Source organism: Panthera tigris, chromosome A2, assembly GCF_018350195.1.
Source record: "Panthera tigris isolate Pti1 chromosome A2, P.tigris_Pti1_mat1.1, whole genome shotgun sequence".
NCBI classification, from domain to species: Eukaryota; Metazoa; Chordata; class Mammalia; order Carnivora; family Felidae; genus Panthera; species Panthera tigris.
The window spans coordinates 4,722,286-4,740,562 of NC_056661.1; the positions used below are offsets into that span (position 1 = coordinate 4,722,286).

The 18,277-nt window shown below is 57.3% G+C and overlaps 2 protein-coding genes across 6 annotated transcripts; one reads left to right on the plus strand and one right to left on the minus strand.

The window, feature by feature from the left end:
- Window positions 1-303: 303 nt before the first annotated feature.
- Window positions 304-13,433, minus strand: SLC25A23 (solute carrier family 25 member 23). 4 transcript variants are annotated; one of them, XM_042977948.1, is made up of 11 exons: window positions 13,136-13,433; window positions 11,892-12,018; window positions 11,240-11,327; window positions 10,834-10,945; window positions 9,627-9,785; window positions 9,384-9,536; window positions 9,132-9,239; window positions 7,967-8,134; window positions 4,341-4,491; window positions 3,169-3,349; window positions 304-700 (listed from the first exon to the last, which is right to left on the minus strand). In XM_042977948.1, the coding sequence occupies exons 1-11, from the start codon at window positions 13,289-13,291 to the stop codon at window positions 655-657; spliced, it is 1,449 nt and encodes a 482-aa protein (XP_042833882.1). In that variant the 5' UTR covers window positions 13,292-13,433; the 3' UTR covers window positions 304-654. The 4 variants fall into 4 exon arrangements, with proteins under 4 accessions (XP_042833882.1, XP_042833880.1, XP_042833883.1 ...); XM_042977946.1 differs by lacking the exon at window positions 304-700 and adding an exon at window positions 1,474-2,808; XM_042977949.1 differs by lacking the exon at window positions 304-700 and adding an exon at window positions 2,717-2,907.
- Window positions 13,434-13,982: 549 nt separating this feature from the next.
- On the plus strand, window positions 13,983-17,967 carry CRB3 (crumbs cell polarity complex component 3). Of its 2 annotated transcripts, none has more exons than XM_042977272.1 (7): window positions 13,983-14,433; window positions 14,771-14,866; window positions 15,037-15,724; window positions 15,960-16,135; window positions 16,874-16,947; window positions 17,247-17,390; window positions 17,741-17,967. In XM_042977272.1, exons 4-7 carry the CDS (start codon window positions 16,054-16,056, stop codon window positions 17,810-17,812), a joined length of 372 nt encoding a protein of 123 aa, XP_042833206.1. In that variant the 5' UTR covers window positions 13,983-14,433; window positions 14,771-14,866; window positions 15,037-15,724; window positions 15,960-16,053; the 3' UTR covers window positions 17,813-17,967. The 2 variants fall into 2 exon arrangements, with proteins under 2 accessions (XP_042833206.1, XP_042833208.1); XM_042977274.1 differs by having other exon boundaries at window positions 15,235-15,724.
- Window positions 17,968-18,277: the final 310 nt, after the last annotated feature.

Sequence of the window (18,277 nt, forward strand, 5' to 3'; positions counted from 1 at the left end):
GGCTGTCAGCACAGAGCCCGACGCGGGGCTCGAACTCATGGACTGCGAGATCATGACCTGAGCTGAAGTTGGATGCTTAAATGACTGAGCCACCCAGGCACCCTGGGAACATCTTGGAGGGTGACTATCATGGTCCACGTAGGAAAAAGGTTGGTAACTAAAAAAAATTTTTTAATGTTTATTTTTGAGAGACAGAGACAGAGTGCAAGTGGGGGAGGGCCAGAGAGAGAGGGAGACACAGAATCCCAGTCAGGCTCCAGGCCGTGAGCTGTCAGCACAGAGCCTGACGCGGGGCTCGAACTCACGATCCGAGCCGAAGTTGGACTCTTAACCGATTGAGCCACCCAGGTGCCCCATGTTTGGTCACTTAAAGACAGGCAGCAATTGGACTGAGTCTACAGGCCGAGGAACAGTGCCAGCGACTGCCAAAAGCTGGAAGAGGCAAGAAGGATCCTCCCCTAAAGTCTCTTCAGAGGGATCATGGCCCTCCTGACCCTCTGATTTCAGACTTCTAGACTTCAGAACGGGGCAGACAATAAATTCCTGTTGTTTCTTATTCACGATATAGCCCAAAGTGGAAGCAACCCAGTGTCTCTCGCTGGATGAAGGGTGAACAGGATGTGGTCCATCCATACAACGAAATAATGTTCGGCCTTAAAAAGGAAGGACATCCCGGCACCTGTTACATCGTGGATGGACCCTGAGGACATTGTGCTCGGTGAGAAAAGCCAGTCACAAAAGGACTTCATGACCTCCCTCACAGGAGGTCCCTAGAGGAGCCCTGTCCACAGAAACAGAGAGGGGATGGTGGGAGCCAGGGGTGAGGAGTCAGTGCTTCATGGGGACGGGGTCTCAGTCTGGGGAGATGGAAAGTTCTGGAGATGGGTTGTGGGGGTGGCTGCCCAACCATGTAATGTGCTTGACTGAGCTGTATACTTCAAACTGGTTAGGACGAGGGGCACCAACTCAGTCACTTGAGCCTCTGACTCGATTTCGGCTCAGGTCATGATCTTGGGGTTTGTGAGTTCGAGCCGTGCGTCCGGTTCTCCACTGACAGCACTGAGCCAGCTTGGGATTCTCTCTCTCTCTCTCTCTCTCTCTCTCTCTCAGAACAAACACATATTTTAAAAAATGGTTAAGATGGTAAATTTTACGTGTATTTTACCACAATAAAAAAATATTTCAATCTAAAGCATTTGCCATTTTAAGGCCCCAGTTGGTGGTAATTTACAGCCCTGGGCAAACGAATACCCTTGTGTAATTAGAGTACTGGAAAAATCCAAAGTGCTCATGAATGTGGATTTCTCACTGCCCCCACTTTACAGCTATGGAAACTGAGGCTTAAAGAGGGAGTCACTTCCTGGTCTCCTGGAACTGTGTGTGACGGAGGACGGCCCATGTCCCTCCCCTGCTGGGTAGTTTGAAGCGGTCCCCCATCCACCCACCCCTTTTCAGCAAAAACCACAACGAAAGAGCTTAGAAAGTGTATCCTTTTGCTCTTTCCTTGGAAATAACACACACAGGCAGGGAGGTGAGACACGGTGTAGGTGGGAAGGGGAGGTGGGGGGGGTCCTCCAGCCCCCTGAAACAACTCTTTCGCAGTCCTCTAATGGGGTTCCCCAAAGACTTGGGAGGAGTGAAGGGAGGGGGTCCCCAGTTATGCTAAGCTCAGAATCCAACTATAAAGTGCAGAATGTACAAGATAGTGGGGGTGCTGGGGGGGGGGGCTTGGGTTATTTCAGGGGGAAGGAATGTCTGCTCCTCTCTGGTAGAAAAATAGACGTAGACTGAGTTTGGGGATTTGGCTTGTTCGTTTTGCAAAAGCAGATGCTGGGCTCCAGGGAAGGCTAGTCTGGGTAGACTTCCTCCTGGCTCCCAACCCTGAAGCCTGGGGAGAGGCTGGCAGTGCTAGGGTGGGTTTGGGGGGGTCCCCTTAATGTGTCCCCAGCCTCAGACTGCCCCCTTGCCAGCCCCCAAGAAAGAGTGACTGGGGGTTATCGTTAGCCTAAAGGTGGGAAGGGGATGGAGGACACTGCAGAGCATTTCGGGGGAGCAGTTTCCCCAGGGGCCAGAGGCGTAGCCATGCTGGGTAGGTGATGGGGGTGTCCAGCCTCTTTCTAGGGTGTGGGAGGGACCTCTCCTTCCTGTGCTGCCAGCGTTTAGATGGGTCAGGACTTTGGACAAGTCCCAAGAAGGAGGCCAGGACCTGGGCTTCCCGCAGGCTCCTTAGACCATGGGCTTTGTGTCACAGGGAGGGGGGAGGGCCCTGGGCTCTGGGGTGTGTCTGCGACGGGGGGCGCGTGGGATCCAGGACGCTGTGATTGGCCTATTGGGATCTATCTAGGCTTAGAGTCTGAGCACTCAGGACCCAGTGCCTTGGGAGGATTCCGGTCAGAATCCAGGGGTTAAGGGGCTGGGATCCAGTGCTTGGAAGGGTCGGGGTCTCCTTCCTATGGGTGAGGTTTCAGCATCCAGTGCCTGTGGTGAAGGGGTTGGGGCCCAACAGCTGCAGTCGCCGGGACCCACGCGCTCTGCCGTTGGGCTCTCACATTGTGGATTTAGAAGCCAGGATCCAGCCGGTCAGGGCTTGGGAATCCGAGATCCGGTGGTTGGGGGTTGAGGGTGTAGTGGTTGAAATGTATGGAATCCAGTAGTCAAAGCAGAGGGATCCGGGACTCAGTGTCAAGGCAAAGGAATTCAGGAATCCAGTAGCTGGGGTGAGGGGATCTGGGATCCGGTGGCTGAGGCTTCTTGGTATCCAGAATCCAGTGGGCGAGCTTGGAGATCCAGGGCTGGAAGCATGGGGATCTGGGATCCGCCAGCGGGTTTGGGGATCTAGGACCCGGTGCTGGATCTGGGGCCTGAGGGGGCTGGGGTCTGGGTGTTTAGATATGGCGGTATGTGCTCCTGTGGTTGGGTTACCAGGATCCGTTAGTTGGGTTGTAGGGGATCCCCTGGTTAAGACATGGAGGCCCAGGACCCAGTGTGTGTGCGGGGGTGGGGAGGGGGCGGAAGCTGAGACGTGGGGAGTAGGACCCAGTGGATTAGGTGTAGAGATCCTGTGATTTGGTGCGGGGGCCCTGGGGTCCATTGGCTGGGCCACCAGTCTCCAGTGGCCGAGGTGTGGGGGGGTTCGTGATTGGGTGGGGCAGGCTCCGGGTCCCTCACCTGGACGTGACCCCCAGGGCCTGCTTCATGTTCTCGTAGACCACATAGGAGATGCTCACAGCCGGGATAACCTTCATGAAGTTGGGGGCAATGCCCCGGTAGAGGCCCCACACGCCATCTTGGGACAGGATGTGACGGAACAGACCCAGCATGGAGAGCTGGGGGGCGCCCTCGATGGAGGCTGGGAGGGGTGGGGAGGCCGGGTAAGGCCAAAGGGCCCCTCTCACTGCCCCCTCCTACTCCCAGGACTGGGCTTTTGGCCGCTGCAGCAGGAGGGAGGGGGATAGATTAGCAGTGAGACCTACCACTCTAGAGATGGCTGTTCACCGTTCCACCCGGATCTCGAGGGCCCAAGTTGGGGGATGATTAGAAACAGAGAAGGGGTATGTGTGTGTGTGGTGGGAGAGGGCACAGGCGTCCTCCCCTTCCTGGAACTCATCTCCCTGCCTCTTCTCCCAGCTGACGCTCACTCTGCCTTCCAGCCTCCATTCCAAAGCAGGCTCTTTAGGGGAGCCCTCCTGGGTACCCCAGTCTAAGTGTGGCTCTTTCCCTTCTCCTTTGCTCAACCCTAAATCCATACTGAAGTGTGAAACGATTTATTCAGCATCTTGCTTCCCTTCCAGCCTGGGAGCTGTCAGAGGGTGAGAACCCAGGTTTATGCACTGATACACCCCCAGAGAAAAATCACAAAATACAAACGCTAAAATTCCCAAGGAAACTCCCCAAACAGATCCAGGAATGTGGGGTGTGTGTGTGTGTGTGTGTGTGTGTGTGTTGGGGGGAGAAACTCCTAAAAGAAAACTACAGAGGAAAACAAAACACCCATAGCCAGCCTGGCCCCACCCCTCCTTGACCTGAGCTTCCCCCCTGCCCGTAATCCAGCCTTGCAAATTGGAGCTCAAACGAGCAGCCCTCCCAGCTAAGATTGCTAGGGCACTCTTCCAGGAACGGCTGCACCTGCTCTCCTCCTTCGGCTGAAGGGCCCCTGTTCCAGTGTCACAAATGGGTACACTGAGGCCCAGAGAAAGGTAGGGACTTTAGTGAAGGCCATCCAAGTCCAGGAAGATCCCAGCCTGGGACTCCGCCTACCCGGGACTGCAGGAGCTGGGGATGAGGGGGAGGGGCCCAAGTTGTGAGGCTCTCCCCGCCCCATCCTCCCACCCAGGCCTCACCTTGGGCCTGCATGCGGGTCCGGACCAGGGCCAGGGGGTAACTGGCTATCTGGCCACAGGTGCTGGAGACGGTGCCACAGGCCAGGAGCACGAGGATGCCTGGGTCGGCCGAGTCATGGCTATACTGCTGGAGCCATCGGTTCTTCAGCGTCTGGCAGGGGCAGAGAAGGGAGCGGGATTGGATTGGAACTGGTAACACCGCAGACCCCCTGCTGGCTGGCTTCTGCAGCGCCCCCCCCACCACCCCTGACAGCAGCGGGTACTAGCCTAGCGGTGCCTCCTAGGTGCCCCACAGCACTGTACCTGCACCCTGCCACTCAGTCCTCAGCCTCTATGGTATGTGGAAGGATGGCCCCTGCCCCTACTGTCCATGCCTTGTCCCTGGAACCTGGGAATATGGTACCTCCCGTGGCAGGAGGGACTTTGCAGATGTGATTAAGTTAAGGGGGCACGATGCTAGAATATCCAGCTAGGTCCAGTGTCATCATGAGGCTCCTTATAAGAGAGCAGGGGCACCTGGGTGGCTCAGTCGGTAGAGCGTCCGACTTCGGCTCAGGTCATGATCTCACGGTTTGTGAGTTTGAGCCCCGCGTCGGGCTCTGTGCTGACAACTCATAGCCTGCTTTGGATCCTCTGTCCGTCTCCCCTGCTTGTGTTCTCTCTCTGTCTCTCTCAAAATAATTAAACTTAAAACATGTTTTTAATTTAAAAAAAAAGCACTGTCATAAATGTGCACTGTTTTAAACCACTAAGTCTGTGGTCATTTGATTCAGCAGCCATAGAAAACTAACACCCTCGCCAAGGTGGACGCCCCGTTCTTATCCCTTACCATTTCGACCCAAATCTGTTGACTCCCAGCTGCCAGTATCCACGGTTCTGCCCGAGGACTCTCACTGGACCCGGGCAAGGCTGTGCTGAGCACCCAGAATAGGCGGGAAGTGCTGGGGAACCAGCACCCCCAGAAGCGAGCTTCAGACAACTGACTGGGTGTATCAATACCCCAACTCCCTTGCGTCTCTGCTGGGGCGTGTTCTATGCAGGTGCCTGCAGAGCCCCCCGCCAGGATTGAGCTCCACCTGCCCGCCACGATAGCTTGCTTGCTAACAGGCTCAATTATGTCCTCCCAAAAGGTATGTTGGAGTCCTAACCCCCAGGATCTCAGATTGTGACCTTGTTTGCAAAGAGAGTCTTTGCAGGTGTGATGGGTTGGGGTGAGGCCATCCTGGAGTAGGGTGGCCCCATAGTCAAAATGACTGATGTCCTTCTAAGAAGAGGAGACACAGAGATGGAGACGCGTAGCAGCGGGGAAGACAGCCACACGGAGACAGAGGCCGAGATCGGATGGATGGGTCTACAAGCAGAGAAGCAGCAAGGGTTGCCGGCAACCACCGGAAGCTGGAAGAAGCAAGGAAGGATTTCCCTCTAAGCTTTCAGAGGGAGCATGGCCCTGCCGAGTCAAGTTTAGACTCCGACCTCCAGAGCTGTGACGATAAATGTCTGTTGCCCCCCAGTTTGAGGTTAGGCGGCCCTAGGGAGCTCATGCTCCTTGTTTTGGTCGCCTTACCTTCCCACCAAACTACTTGCTCTCACATCCCTGCTTCTGGAAGACCTCAAACTAAGACAAATACCACTGTCGTCTCCATTTAATGGATGCAAAACTGAGGACCCAGGGAAGCTGCTTACCCAGAGCCACAAGAGACAGGTGGGAATCAACATTCAGAGCCACACCTGAGTCCAGAGTGGGGCGCTCTGTCTTTAGGGGCAGCCAATCCCTTATTGGAGCCTCTGCGAGAACCTTCTTTCATACTCTGGGACTGGGATGGCTCCTCAGTTTCATTTCCTATGTCAATTCTAACCCCTTGGGAATGGCTGCCCGGAAGTGTGTTGAGAGGGACTCGGTGCTGTGATAGATAGATGCGTGATGTCTGGCCTCGGGGCTGTGATTGATTCGTGATGTCTGGCCGCGGGGCTGTGATAGATAGATGCGTGATGTCTGGCCGGAGCATGGAGTGAGCACATTGGAAGCAACTGTTCACCATTATTGCCTTTGCAATTCTGGAGCAGCATTTGCCAAACTGGTGTTTAATGAGTGTTTTAAGGGCTGTTCTGTTGAAAAGAAGTTCTGGTGACTGCATAGGCATGGCCCGCACTGGGCTAAAAAACAAAACAAAACAAACAAAAAACCCCCAAACAGTGAAATCACTGCTCTGTACACTTGTCAGAGCCTTTAAAGGACTAATGACGAGTTTGAAACTCCAAGAGGGCACAACGCTTCTCAAACTCCTTAGACCTCCCAGCTCCCTTTTGCTGGTGAAGAATGGATCAAATAAAGTTATGTCTCATTTCTGCACACAGCCCTCGATGGCTTTGTATTGCACTTAGGAAAAACCAGCCATGTCATTGAGCTCTTGCTGAATCTGTGGTTCCTTCGAGCCACTCAAGACTTCCACTCCTCCCACAGGCCTGCCTCTGGACCTACACTCTCTGCCTTGTTCACACTCCCTCCCACATCACCTCTCAGAGGCGAGCCTAGACCCCCCCACCCCCTGCCCACTGTTACTTTCAATTACACATCCTGTTTTGTCATCTTCTGAGAACTTAGCGGGATCTGAAACTGCTTGTTCGCTGGTTGGCTGACTTCCTTGTTCACTGGAGTGGGTGCCCCAGGAAAGCAAACATGGTGTTATTTAATGCTGTATCTGCATCAATCAGCACAATGCCCAGTGCTTTGGGATGTCTAGTAAGTAGTTGCTGAGTGAACCAGTGAATAAATGAATGGATGAACGAATCAACAAACAGGTGAGTGAATGGGGGATGGCCTTGTCTCATTTGGCGGCATAGATGCTGGGTGCTGGGGACATCAAGTATGGATGGCAGGTGTGGAGTGTTGTAGGTCAGGACCAACCACATAATTCGCAAGGTCCGAAGCATATTAAAATTACGTGAGGTCCCTTGTCCAAAGCTGATTAGGAATTTCAAGACAGCAACAGCAGAGCATTAAACCAAGGGCAGGGCCCTCTGAACATGGGGCCCTTGGCAACTGCCCTGGTCACCTGCCTGTGAGGCTGGCCTTGTCCCGAATACAAAGACTTTGGGGGATGCCTGGGGACAACTGGGGCTGTGCTACCGAGGAACCTGGTGATCCCACCAGAAGAAGGTAAAAAGTAATGAACAAGGTCTCTGGAAGAGAAAAAGCAAAAACCAAAAACTCCCTGTTCCTGCGTCTCTTGATAAAGGCACTGAGATGTGTAGTTTTTACGATGACAGCTGATGCCGAAACGGGCAGGCCCTGAAGAAGGCATCGGCTGGGTCCGATACGTGCTTTGGGGAGGTGGGCATCTTTCAAGCTCATCTTCACCTGCTCCCGTGAGTCTGTGAGCTACCGTGGTCCCTGAACTTCCCGTGTCCCGAGACTCAGGAAGGCTGAACTGTAAAGGGAAGTGATGAGAATTCTCACGGTGGTAAATGCAAGAGTCGGGAGTCCGATGGCTGAAGGGGTTCCCCAGGGCCCATGGCGCTTCTCCCTAGTTTTGGAGGTCGACTGAGTCGGCCCATGGGAAGACGGTGTCCCGTGGGCAAATCTCAGAGGGGAGAAAAAAGGAGGGAGGGGCGGGCTACCCACAGACCTCATAGACGGCCAGGTCGATGCCTGCGTAGGGGATGATGCCCAGCACGTTGGGCAGGTAGCCTCGGTAGAAGGCTCGGGGCCCCTCTCGCTCCAGGATCCGCCACGCACAGTCCAGCAGCCCCTTGTACTGGCCCGTCCGGCGCAAGGTCAGCCGCGTCTTCAGCACCTGGAGAGAACCCGGTTATCCCTGGAAAAACTGCCTCCAGACACACCACATCCAGGAACGAAGACACGTAGAAATAGCTACTTCTGGAAGGATGTACCCTGGCAATACTGGAATTTAACAAACCACTTACTCTAGAATCTTCCGTCATCCCCAAATCCCTATACCTAAAAATGTTGACACCTCTCAGAGTTACATATGATGGCCACTTCTGTCTCCCAATATCTTGCTCCCTTTCCCCCTTAATAATAGAAGCTATAATTTTCAGCAAGCACAGAGCCACCAGAAATAAAGACTACATTTCTCATTTTCCCTAGATGTATGGCCATGTGACTAAGTCCTAGCTAACGAAACAGCAGGAAAACAGGTATGTGTGACTCTCAGAAAGTATCCTTAAAGGCAGGGAGGTGTTCTTTCCTTTGTCTATTCTTCCTTCTTGACTGCAATATGGATGTGATGACTGGAGCACAAGCAGCCACTTTGGTCCATGAGGTGGGTGCTACATTCTGAAGTGCTGGAAGAAGATAGAGGGAAGGAACTTGGGTCTCTAACACTTTGAACTCACCATACCTGCCCTGAACTGCTTACCTCAGACTTCATTTATGTGATTTGAGTTTTCCATGATACACTGCAATCCTGATACACTGCACAACCTGAAACCTGAAACGATTTCTCTGAAAACAGTTTCATCTAGAGATGATTCCCCTGGGAACAAACATCCTGGAAATCAGTATCCTTAGAAGAGGCGTGGCTGTGAGCGGCTGGAACCCACGGCTGCTGCCTAAACAGTTATGACCAACGCGACCATCCCCAGGAGACACATCTCAGTGGCCGACGCCCACACAGACTACCCATGAAACAGCATTGCTCCAATGAGCTACAGTCCGAAGCCGGGAGAGGCAAAGTTGTAATTCCAACGTCTACCACACCGCAGAGTGACATGGTTATTGCGAGCCTCCCACCCTGCCACGGGGCCTCTCCCGGGGTCCCTCCTTCTCACCTCCATGGGGTAAATGATGGTTTGGGCTGTGGCGCCAGCTAGGGAGCCGGCCACAAAGCGCTCTTGCACGTGCAGTGACTCCTGCTGCCCTCGAATGGCCCGCTTGATCTGGAGGTGGGAGAGGTGGGCAGGATCTCAGGTCCTCCTGCTGCGGGCACCACACAGGGGAGCCGATGCCCCTCCCCACCCCCACCCCCAGGCCAATCCCACTAGCCCTCGCGTCTGGCTGACGCCTCTCACGCCTGCCCCCACCTGCTCATAGGCCATGAACTTGATAGCCGACTCGGGTGCGATCTTAAGCACGTTAATCCCATTCCCGCGCCACAGGGAGCGCATGCCCCCCTCTCGGATCATGTTCTTTAGGCCCCCCAGGATGTTCAGCTTGTTGGTCTTGGAGGCGTGGACCTACGTGGGGAGACAAGGTGGCTTTGCGGTCCCCTTCTGGGGGCCCCAGGCCTGGCACGGGGGAGGGGGGCTCTTTCCAGGGCCCCTCACCTGCATGAAGACCTTGAGGCGGTCCAGAGGGGCTGTGCCCGTCCGCGACACAGCACCTGCCACCGCACCCGCCACCAGCTGCTTCCACCACATGCCGCTTAGCTTCTCCTGCTCTGAAAACTCATCAGGAACAGTCAGGCACTCGCCGATGTCCAAGACCTAAGGACGCAGGGACTGGGCTGTCACGCCAGGGGGCAGGGAGATGCGACTCAGCCCTAAACGGTAACTCCCTCACGAAGCCCAGGACACCCAGAGAGTCTGCCAGTGCATCGCACTTGGAGAGCCCAGGCGATCCCTCTTGGACCCCTACCAGATCCTACCAAAACATCCAGCCTGATCCCACACAGGATCCTAACACCCCTCCTGGGCACCTCCACCAGATCCCACCAAAGGAATCTACTCAAGCATCTACACACAAAGATTCCTCCCAGAGCCAATCAGACCCCTTTGAGGGATCCCACCCAAGGATCTCCCACACAAGGATTCCACAAGATCCCTCCAGGGCCACATGAGATCCCATCAGGGACCTGCCACGTAAGGAGACTAGTGGATCCCTCCCAGGGCCTCAAGAGATCCCATGGAGAATCTGCCCCCCAGGGATCAGCCCTCCCCTAGAATTCACTTATAGACATCCCAACCAAGCCCCCTCATGGATCCCCAGCGTGGGAATCTCTGGATCTCCCAACAGGATCTCCCCGGATCTCACGTGTGGATTCCCCTCCAGATGCCATCAGATCCTACTGGAAGCATCACTCAGAGATTCCCAACTAGAAGCTGGCAACCTAGAGCACTTCCTCTCCCACCTTCCAGTGGATCTCAGTGAACCCTCCAAAGAAGGTGGCTTTCTTGTGAGTCCCTTCGGCAATAGAACCGTTTACTGAGGCAAACAGAAACCAGTAGAAGGAGAGCTGTGGGTGGAAGCTGGGGGCTGGGTGACCCACCTGGTGAGCTCTTCCTTCCCCGTGCTCCCACCTCCCACAGTCTGCCCCCATGGCCCCAAAGTCAGGTCTGAAGGGCTCCAGACCTCCCCGCAGCGGGTCCCTAGTCCCCTGAGCACTGATCAGAGGAAGAGAGGACTGGACTTTCTCATCCCTTGACCGTTCCCAGCAGCTCCTCCTTCTCAAGGCTCCTGACCCAGCCCCTCCGTGCCCTGGGGAAACCAGAGTAAGGCCCGGCCACCAAGCTGGGAAAGCTGCCCCCACCTCACCGTCGAATGTTTCCAGAAATAGACCACATCCTCCACATTCTCCAGCGAATGCAACAGGAAGTGGTCGCGCCACTCCTGCCAGTCGATGGTCATTGTGCCGTCACGGTCCATGCTGCGGATGTGGGGCAAGGTGGGACAGAATCAATGCCGGGGCTGGAGGGGGTCGGATGGGGTTCGGTTGGTTTGGGGGTAGACTGACTTCCTGTGCACCGAGAGCTGGCCATTTTGCAAAGGGGAAAACTGAGGCTCAGAGAAGTGAAGAGAGTGGCCCAGGATTTGCCTGACTCCCAAGCCCGCCTCTCAGCTCCACCTGCCCTGGGATCGGGCCTGGGGCCTAGAGGTTCAAGGTGGCCGAGGGGTCCCGGGGACCTGAGTTACCTGCGATTCTGGAACCCCAGCTACTCACCTGTGCAGAATTTTCTCTGCTTGCTCCAGAGAGATGGAAATACCCAGAGCTCGGAAACTTTGCTGGATCTCAGACACGTCAATATGACCTGGGAGGGGGCCAGAGGTAGAAAAGGGTGTGTGTGGGGGGTGGTGGGGGGGAACCCTGGAGCCCAGGTGCAGTACAGCTCAGAATGGGATGCTCTAGCAAGACCAGAGGATCCAGGAACCCAGGGTGAGATTTGCAGCAGGGTGGGGTGGGGTGTCACTGACCCATTGGGATCAGAGAGGTAGAACTGAGAAATGTTGGGGGGCGGGTTCCTCTGTTCCATGAATGAATGAAAGAATGAATCCAGGATAACTATGGGGGTCCTTATGCCATAGGAGATTGAGAGGCAACATTAGGGATCCAGAAGGATGGGGGGTGCCTACGCCTCCTAGGGAATCCAGAAGCAATATGGGGCATCTTTGTCCCTTAGAAACATAAGGGTAATAATAGGGGTCGCATCCCAGAAGGGAAAGGAGGTAGGATGGGCCCATGGGCCCAACCACCTAGCTCCCAAAATAGCCTGTGAGTCATCAGGGAGAAGCGGCCCTCCCCCCTCCTCCTAGCGCTGCCAGTTCTAACCCCGTCGGTGTCTCCAGGGCCCCTGCAGCCCATCCCTGGGCCTTACCATCCTGATTCCGGTCCAGGCTGTGGAACAGAAGGAGCAAGCGCTGTTCTCGCTCCTGCAGGTAGCGGCTAAACTCCTCCAGGTCCAGCCCACCGCGTGGGTCAGTGTCACCCTCAGGGGAACTGCCCTGGCAGGGGGGAGGGATGAGGGAGCTCCAGATGGCCGCTGCCCATCTGCAGGGGGCACGGCAAGCTTATGGCCAGGGAACTCAGAGCCCCCCCAGAACCTAAAGCAGGGGAAGGCGCCGGCTCACTTCTCAGCAACATGCCCAAGCCACAGTTGAGCGGTGGGGTGGAAAGCAGTTGTCCAGTTTTCCTGGCAAACAAACTGAGGCTCTCCAAGGTCGAGTAACTTTTTCAAGGTTACAGAGCCGGGAAGTGGTAGGTAGCCTTGGGCTCTTGTCTCTGAAAGCCTGTCCTCCCAGCTGTCTCTTAAAAAAACAACAACAACCCAAAAACCTGTCCATATGGCTGTTCCGGGAGCTCCCTTTAGAGACGGCTCTGGGCAATGTGGGGTAGATCCAAGCTGAGAGCCCACTGGGCCTCTGTCCTCCCACCTGGGAAGCGGAGGCTTGTACTGGAGGCCTCAAGATGCTGTGGAGACACTCCAGTGGCAGCTGGGGCTACAGGTGTCAGGGACACCTGCATAGGTCTGGGGGCAGGTTCCTGCTTTCCTACACCCCCAGCTAAGGCTGTTGGCCGGCAGGATCCCCGGCTGGGATAGCCTGGGGCATTAAGCCAGGCTTATTGGAATGGGCAGGTCGGGAAATGTAAACATTGAGAGGCTGGGCGGCTTGCTGGGGGTGGGGTGGGGGGCAGCGGGTGCCCAGAGGAGGGGAGGGCGGACGGGAAGGGTGTGTCTCCTGAGGCGGGAGCAGGGTAGGTCTTGGGACAGGTGGAGAGTTCAGAGGAGGGCGTGTCCAAGGCAGTGGACAGGAAATCGGACGGGCTCCATTCGCTGGCAGCCATCCCCCACCCGCGAAGCACCGGCGACGGGGGTGGGGACCGGGTGCTGGCAGCCGAACTGCAGGCCTGGGGCCTCCTTGGCTCGGTCTGGGGCGAACCCGTTAGGCCCAGACACGGTGGGCAGGGGTACGGGGGCAGAGACGCTCAGGCTGGGCACCGGCCCTGGAGTGCAGCCACAGGCACTCCCAGGCAGCGGCGGCGCTCCATTCAGGGGCTCGGGTTACCGGGCGCCGGCCGGGCCCGAGCGCCGCGCGCCAGGCTGGGGTCCCGCGGGGGTACCTGTTGGGTGTCGCGGTTCGGGTCGCCCCCGCCCAGCCGAGCCAGTCCCTGGCGCAACTCGTGCACGTCCACGCGGCCGTCCTTGTTACTATCCAGCTCCTCGAAGAGGCGACCCCAGCGCTGTCGCCGCTCCGCATCGCCCGGGCCCCCCCGCATGGCGCCCGGAGGGGAGGGGAGGCCCGGCAGCGGCGGCCTCAGCGGGGGCTTCGCGGCTCCCCCTCCCCCCCGGGGCCCCGCAGGGCCAGCTCCGCGGCCACGGCCACCGCAGCCTCCGCGCTGCCCGCCTGGCTCTGGCACTTGCAGGAGCCGGTGACTGCTAACCGTCGCCGCCCGCGCCGGAATTGGCGTCTCCTCCCCCGACCCGCATGGGGGGGGAGGGGGCCGGAGGCGGAGCTGCGGGTGTGGGGCGGCGTGTCGGGGGTGCTCTGATATTGCACAGCCTAGGAAGCACCAGGGTTCATTCTGGGGAGAGGGGCTGGAGAGATCAATGGTCTCAATTCTGCTTTCAGAGTTCTGCCTTGCGTGCCTCAGTTTACCCTCTGCCCCAAAGGGCGAAGTAGAGAGATATCAGGGATTTGGTTTCGTAATCCCTTTCCACTTGACCTCCCTCCCCTACTAATCCTCTTTAGGCGCCAAAGTACTCGTTTTCAACCCAGACGTGCTCAAGAACCAACCCGAGGCCATCCAGCCCTCCATCTGCCCGCCCGCTCATTTCACATCCCCCACTCGGCCGCAGAAACAGAAAATCAAGAGGCGGTGCTTTCCCCCGCAAGCTTTACATCCCTCCCGCGAGCCTCCTTTCTGTGTCCCACTTAGACTGGGAAACGGAAGATCAACTGGCGGCGCGGCTGCAGAGTCGGTTTCCTATTGGCCAGAAATGCTGGAGCTGCGCCCGCCCGCCCCACCTGGGCGGGGCTTCCGCGCTGAACTGGTGCTGTCTTGGGCCCCCGCGACTTCTGGCTGGCCTGGCCGTCTTAAAGGGGCCGCGGCAGGATCCGGTCGCTTGGCTGACTGCTCTCTCCAGACCAACCTGGGCCTCTCAGTATCCCAGGCTCGAGTGCCGATGGAGACCGGGAAGCCGAACGCTGGAGGCGCGGCATCCGCCTGTCGCGCTCGCTGCACCTGCCGAAAGTCCCTCCCACTACTTTTGGGCGCAGTTTCTCGAGTCACCATTAGGGGGAGGGGCGGCCAGAAACACACTGGCGAAAAATAATAATAGCTAACATTGACTCACGGCGTTGCACAACCCAAGGCCTTTTTACTCACCTCTCGCGTCGTCCTCGCCAAAACTCTATAAGGTAGGTGGGTGGGACTGACTTTCCCACTTCACAGATGAGGAAACAGAGGTTAAACTGCTCTCCCCAGTCCACATGCCCACTACAGGGCAAAGCAGGGATTTAACTAGACCTGGAATTCTTAGCCATCGCTCTATACTCTAAAAGTGATTAATTTCCCCTTAGCCGCTACTCTTCACCCTAGAGTTCCCAGGAGGTGGTGGTCTTATCATCATCGTCCTTTATCCAAAAATACAGCCATGAGGACCCATTTAGTCCTGCCCAGCCAGTGCTCAAATAGGTGCGTCCCAGACAAAGGAGCCTCTTCTTGAAGGTCCCCTCACAGATATTTTCTTCCTAGGTGGTCCTTGCAGGTGCCCTTCAACATGGGGAATACAGATGTTTTCCCACAGAAATGCCCCCAACAGGTGTTTTCTCACGGAAACATCCCTAGCAGGTGGGCCTCAATACACAGAAGCCTTTGTCCCGCCGCGCCCCCCCCCCGCCCCGCGCGCCCCGCCATCTGCTTTAATGTGACTTGTCTCATGCAGATGTTCTCAGGTTTTTTTCTCACTTCTCAATTCTATGCAGATACCCCCCATACAGCCTATACCCTCCATTTCACAGGTATGTTTCTCAACAGAAATCCACTCAAGAATGCATCATACAGCTCCCCTCCACCCGCCCCCCCCAAAGGCATGTTGCAGTCAAGTATACACCCATATGGGCACGTTTCCGTGTCACTGGGTCCTATAAGGTGTGTGTCTCGTGCAGCTCTTTCCGATACATTTCTACGCAGGAATTTTTCATACAAGCGTTGTTCAGTTCATAGGGGAGCCATGCAGATGCGTTTCCAAAACAAACGTACCCTAACCCAGACGGCCGCGGTCAGGTGTTATAACGCAGGCGTGTTCTACACAGCCGTTTCCCACACAGGTATGCTTCCGTTCGTCTACACTCCAGAGATGTGGCTCAATGCAGACGTCTCCCACAGGTGTGCCCGCAACACAGGTGGCAGGTCCCTCTTACCCTAGCTCGCTTCCGCCCCTACTTACTCCTTGCTGTTGTAGAATTGGGTTCCCGTTACAGGTGCGTCCCTGGCGCGGCCCCACCCCCGTTTGGCTCCGCCCTCCCATCTGGGCTCAGGTGCACGAGCCGGAAGTGCGCTCCTCTCCCAGGTGAGTGACTAAACTTTCCGGGTCACGTGAACGGGAGGAGCTGGAGGAGTCCGACCGAGCTACCGACCGACGCACCGAGGGTTCGAGCCAGGTACTCGGACCGGGCACCGGAGCAAGGTCGAAGACGCCTGGGCCAGGTAGGGAGGTAGGACGCTCGCCTTGGCCTGCCGCCCCTTCCCCCCACTTTCCTCTTCCCTTTCCCCAGCCCGGGAACGCGCCGCTTCGAGTTAATCTTTAATCTCTGACCTCTGGCGGCGGGGGCGGGGCAGGACTCCGGGGTGCCCTGGGCGGGTCACCCCTCCCCTGGGCCTGCGCCCGAGCCCAGCCCCCTCCCCCACCCCACCCCCGGCCTTTCTCTTTCTCCCGCCCCAGGTGCCGGGTCGCAGGTACCCCCGGCCCGAGATGCGGTAGAAGCAGCGCGCAGGAGAAGCCCGGTTCCCGGTGCCACCAGCCCGTCGCCCGGCCCATGGCGAGCCCCGGCCTGGGGCTGCTTCTGGCGCTCGGCCTGCAGCTGCTGCCCGCCTGCTGGGGCCGGGCCTGGGGGCAAAGTAGGTACCGGCCCGGGGCGCGCACGGGGCGGGGCTTAGAAGCGCGGGTTACCTGGGACCCGGAGAGGTCAGGAACTGGGGAGCGGGCATGGGATACCTTGAGAGGCGATCAGTGCCAGGGGTTTCCTTGGGGCGATCAGTGCCAGGGGTTTCCTTGGGCTGTCGCCGTCGGTGTAGAATTCCTGAGTTCCTGAGGAAGGGGGGATTGTGATCTGGGGGACAGGAGCCTCAATACCTGAGTCTCAGTATGGCTGAGGTGTGTTGGGCAGACTGGGAGCCAGGAGGAGACCTGCCTGGAGCTCTGATCCCGGGTTCACCAGGCTGGCCAGAGGTGTGGACTCAGCCATTCAGTCCTTCTATTTCAGTTTCGAGAGCCTGGGGGGAGGTGTGAGTCAGACACTCCAGGGAAACGCAGATCCACCCAGATCCTTAAGGGCAGAGGGAGGGCCGGAGAGGTGGGGGGGGGGGGGGGGGGGGGGCAGGGTCAGGCTCCAGACACCATCCATTATAGCAGACCCCAACTCAGCACAAACTGCCAACTGCTGTAGGCTGCTTACTCGCTGCGGGGCTCTGCTGGGTTCGGGGCAACATCAACCCGGCGGGCCCTTGCAGGCAGGGCACCCACAGTCTCTACCAGAATGAAGACTCAGCAGAGTTCTAGCCGAGGGATGCCCGAGGGAGGTGCAGTTGTGCTAAGATGGGAAGGATAGATGAGGAATAATTTGTCCCTCCCCGCAGCGCTGGACCCCCCCGTAAATGACAACAGCACCATCACACCCTCTGACCCGGGCTCCGGCTCCCATGGGGCGCTGGTGAGTTACATGTGGGAGGAGGGCAGCGGGGTGTTATTCAGGAGTCCCACATGTAGCAGGTGGAGGGACCCAGAGGTGGCGGGTGCTTGGGAGGGGGGGGGATCCCAAACATGGCAGGTGGGAGCCTGGGAGCCCCAGATGGGACAGATGGGACATGGGAATCCTGGGTGGAGGAACCACACCACCGGAAGTGACAGGCTTGGGGAGGAGGGGGGGCTTTGGGAGCCCTGGATGTTTCTCAGGTGAGGGTGCACAGGGTCCCCTGGCTCAGGTGAGCACACCTGTCCCCCCTCCTGCAGTCTCAGGAGGCCATCACCGCCATCATTGTGGTCTTCTCCCTCCTGGCTGCCTCGCTCCTGGCCGTGGGGCTGGTGCTGCTGGTTCGAAAACTTCGGGAGAAGCGGCAGACACAGGGCACCTACCGGCCCAGCAGCGAGGAGCAGGTGGGTGCCCGCGTGCCGCCGCCCCCCAACCTCAAGCTGCCGCCCGAGGAGCGGCTCATCTGAATGCCGGGGCCCCGTTGCCGCCTCCACCGCTGTCCAGGACTGCCCGGCGCTCGCTCACACACAGCAGCCGCCACCGAGAAAACAGCCTCTGATGGTTCAGGAGGACTTGGGGGGCCACGGGGCACCTGCCTGGTGGGCTCGGTGAAGCATGCCCCCTTTGCTTGACTGCCTGCAACTGGGGGGTGCCGGGGCTGGGGGCCCGCCTCCCCGCTTGCTTCACCATCTTCGCTCGGCTGTCTGGCCCGCTGCCACACAGGCCCAACAAATCCCCTCTCCTTTCCTTCCAGTTCTCCCACGCAGCCGAGGCCCGGGCTCCCCAGGACTCCAAGGAGACAGTGCGGGGCTGCCTGCCCATCTAGGTCCCTTTTCCATCTCTCTCTCTCTCTCTCTCTCTCACTGTGTGACCTTGGGGGAAGGCAGAGCCCTCTCTGGGCAGTCAAACCTACCTAGTGCTTAAGAATAGAAGGGAGGAAGGTGCTTCAAAGACTCTGCCCCTGAGGGGAAGGGAGGGTGGTGCTGCTTACATTTTATATATATATATATATATATATATATATATATATACATACACATATATACATAAATCCCATAGTGAGATATAATAAAACCTTTTTTTTTTTTTTTTTAAGCCGGTGGGACAAGAGTCAGTCTAGATGGAGAGGACAAACTCAGGGCTCATAGGCTGTTGAGAGATGAATTGTAAGGGTGCAAGAATCCAGGGGGGGCTTCCTGGAAGGGAGGGGCTTCCTGCTGCACCTGGGAGCCAGCTGGAGGAGGAGGAGGAAGGTGGTGGATGGGGTACGTTTCTGAGCACAGAGAGGGCC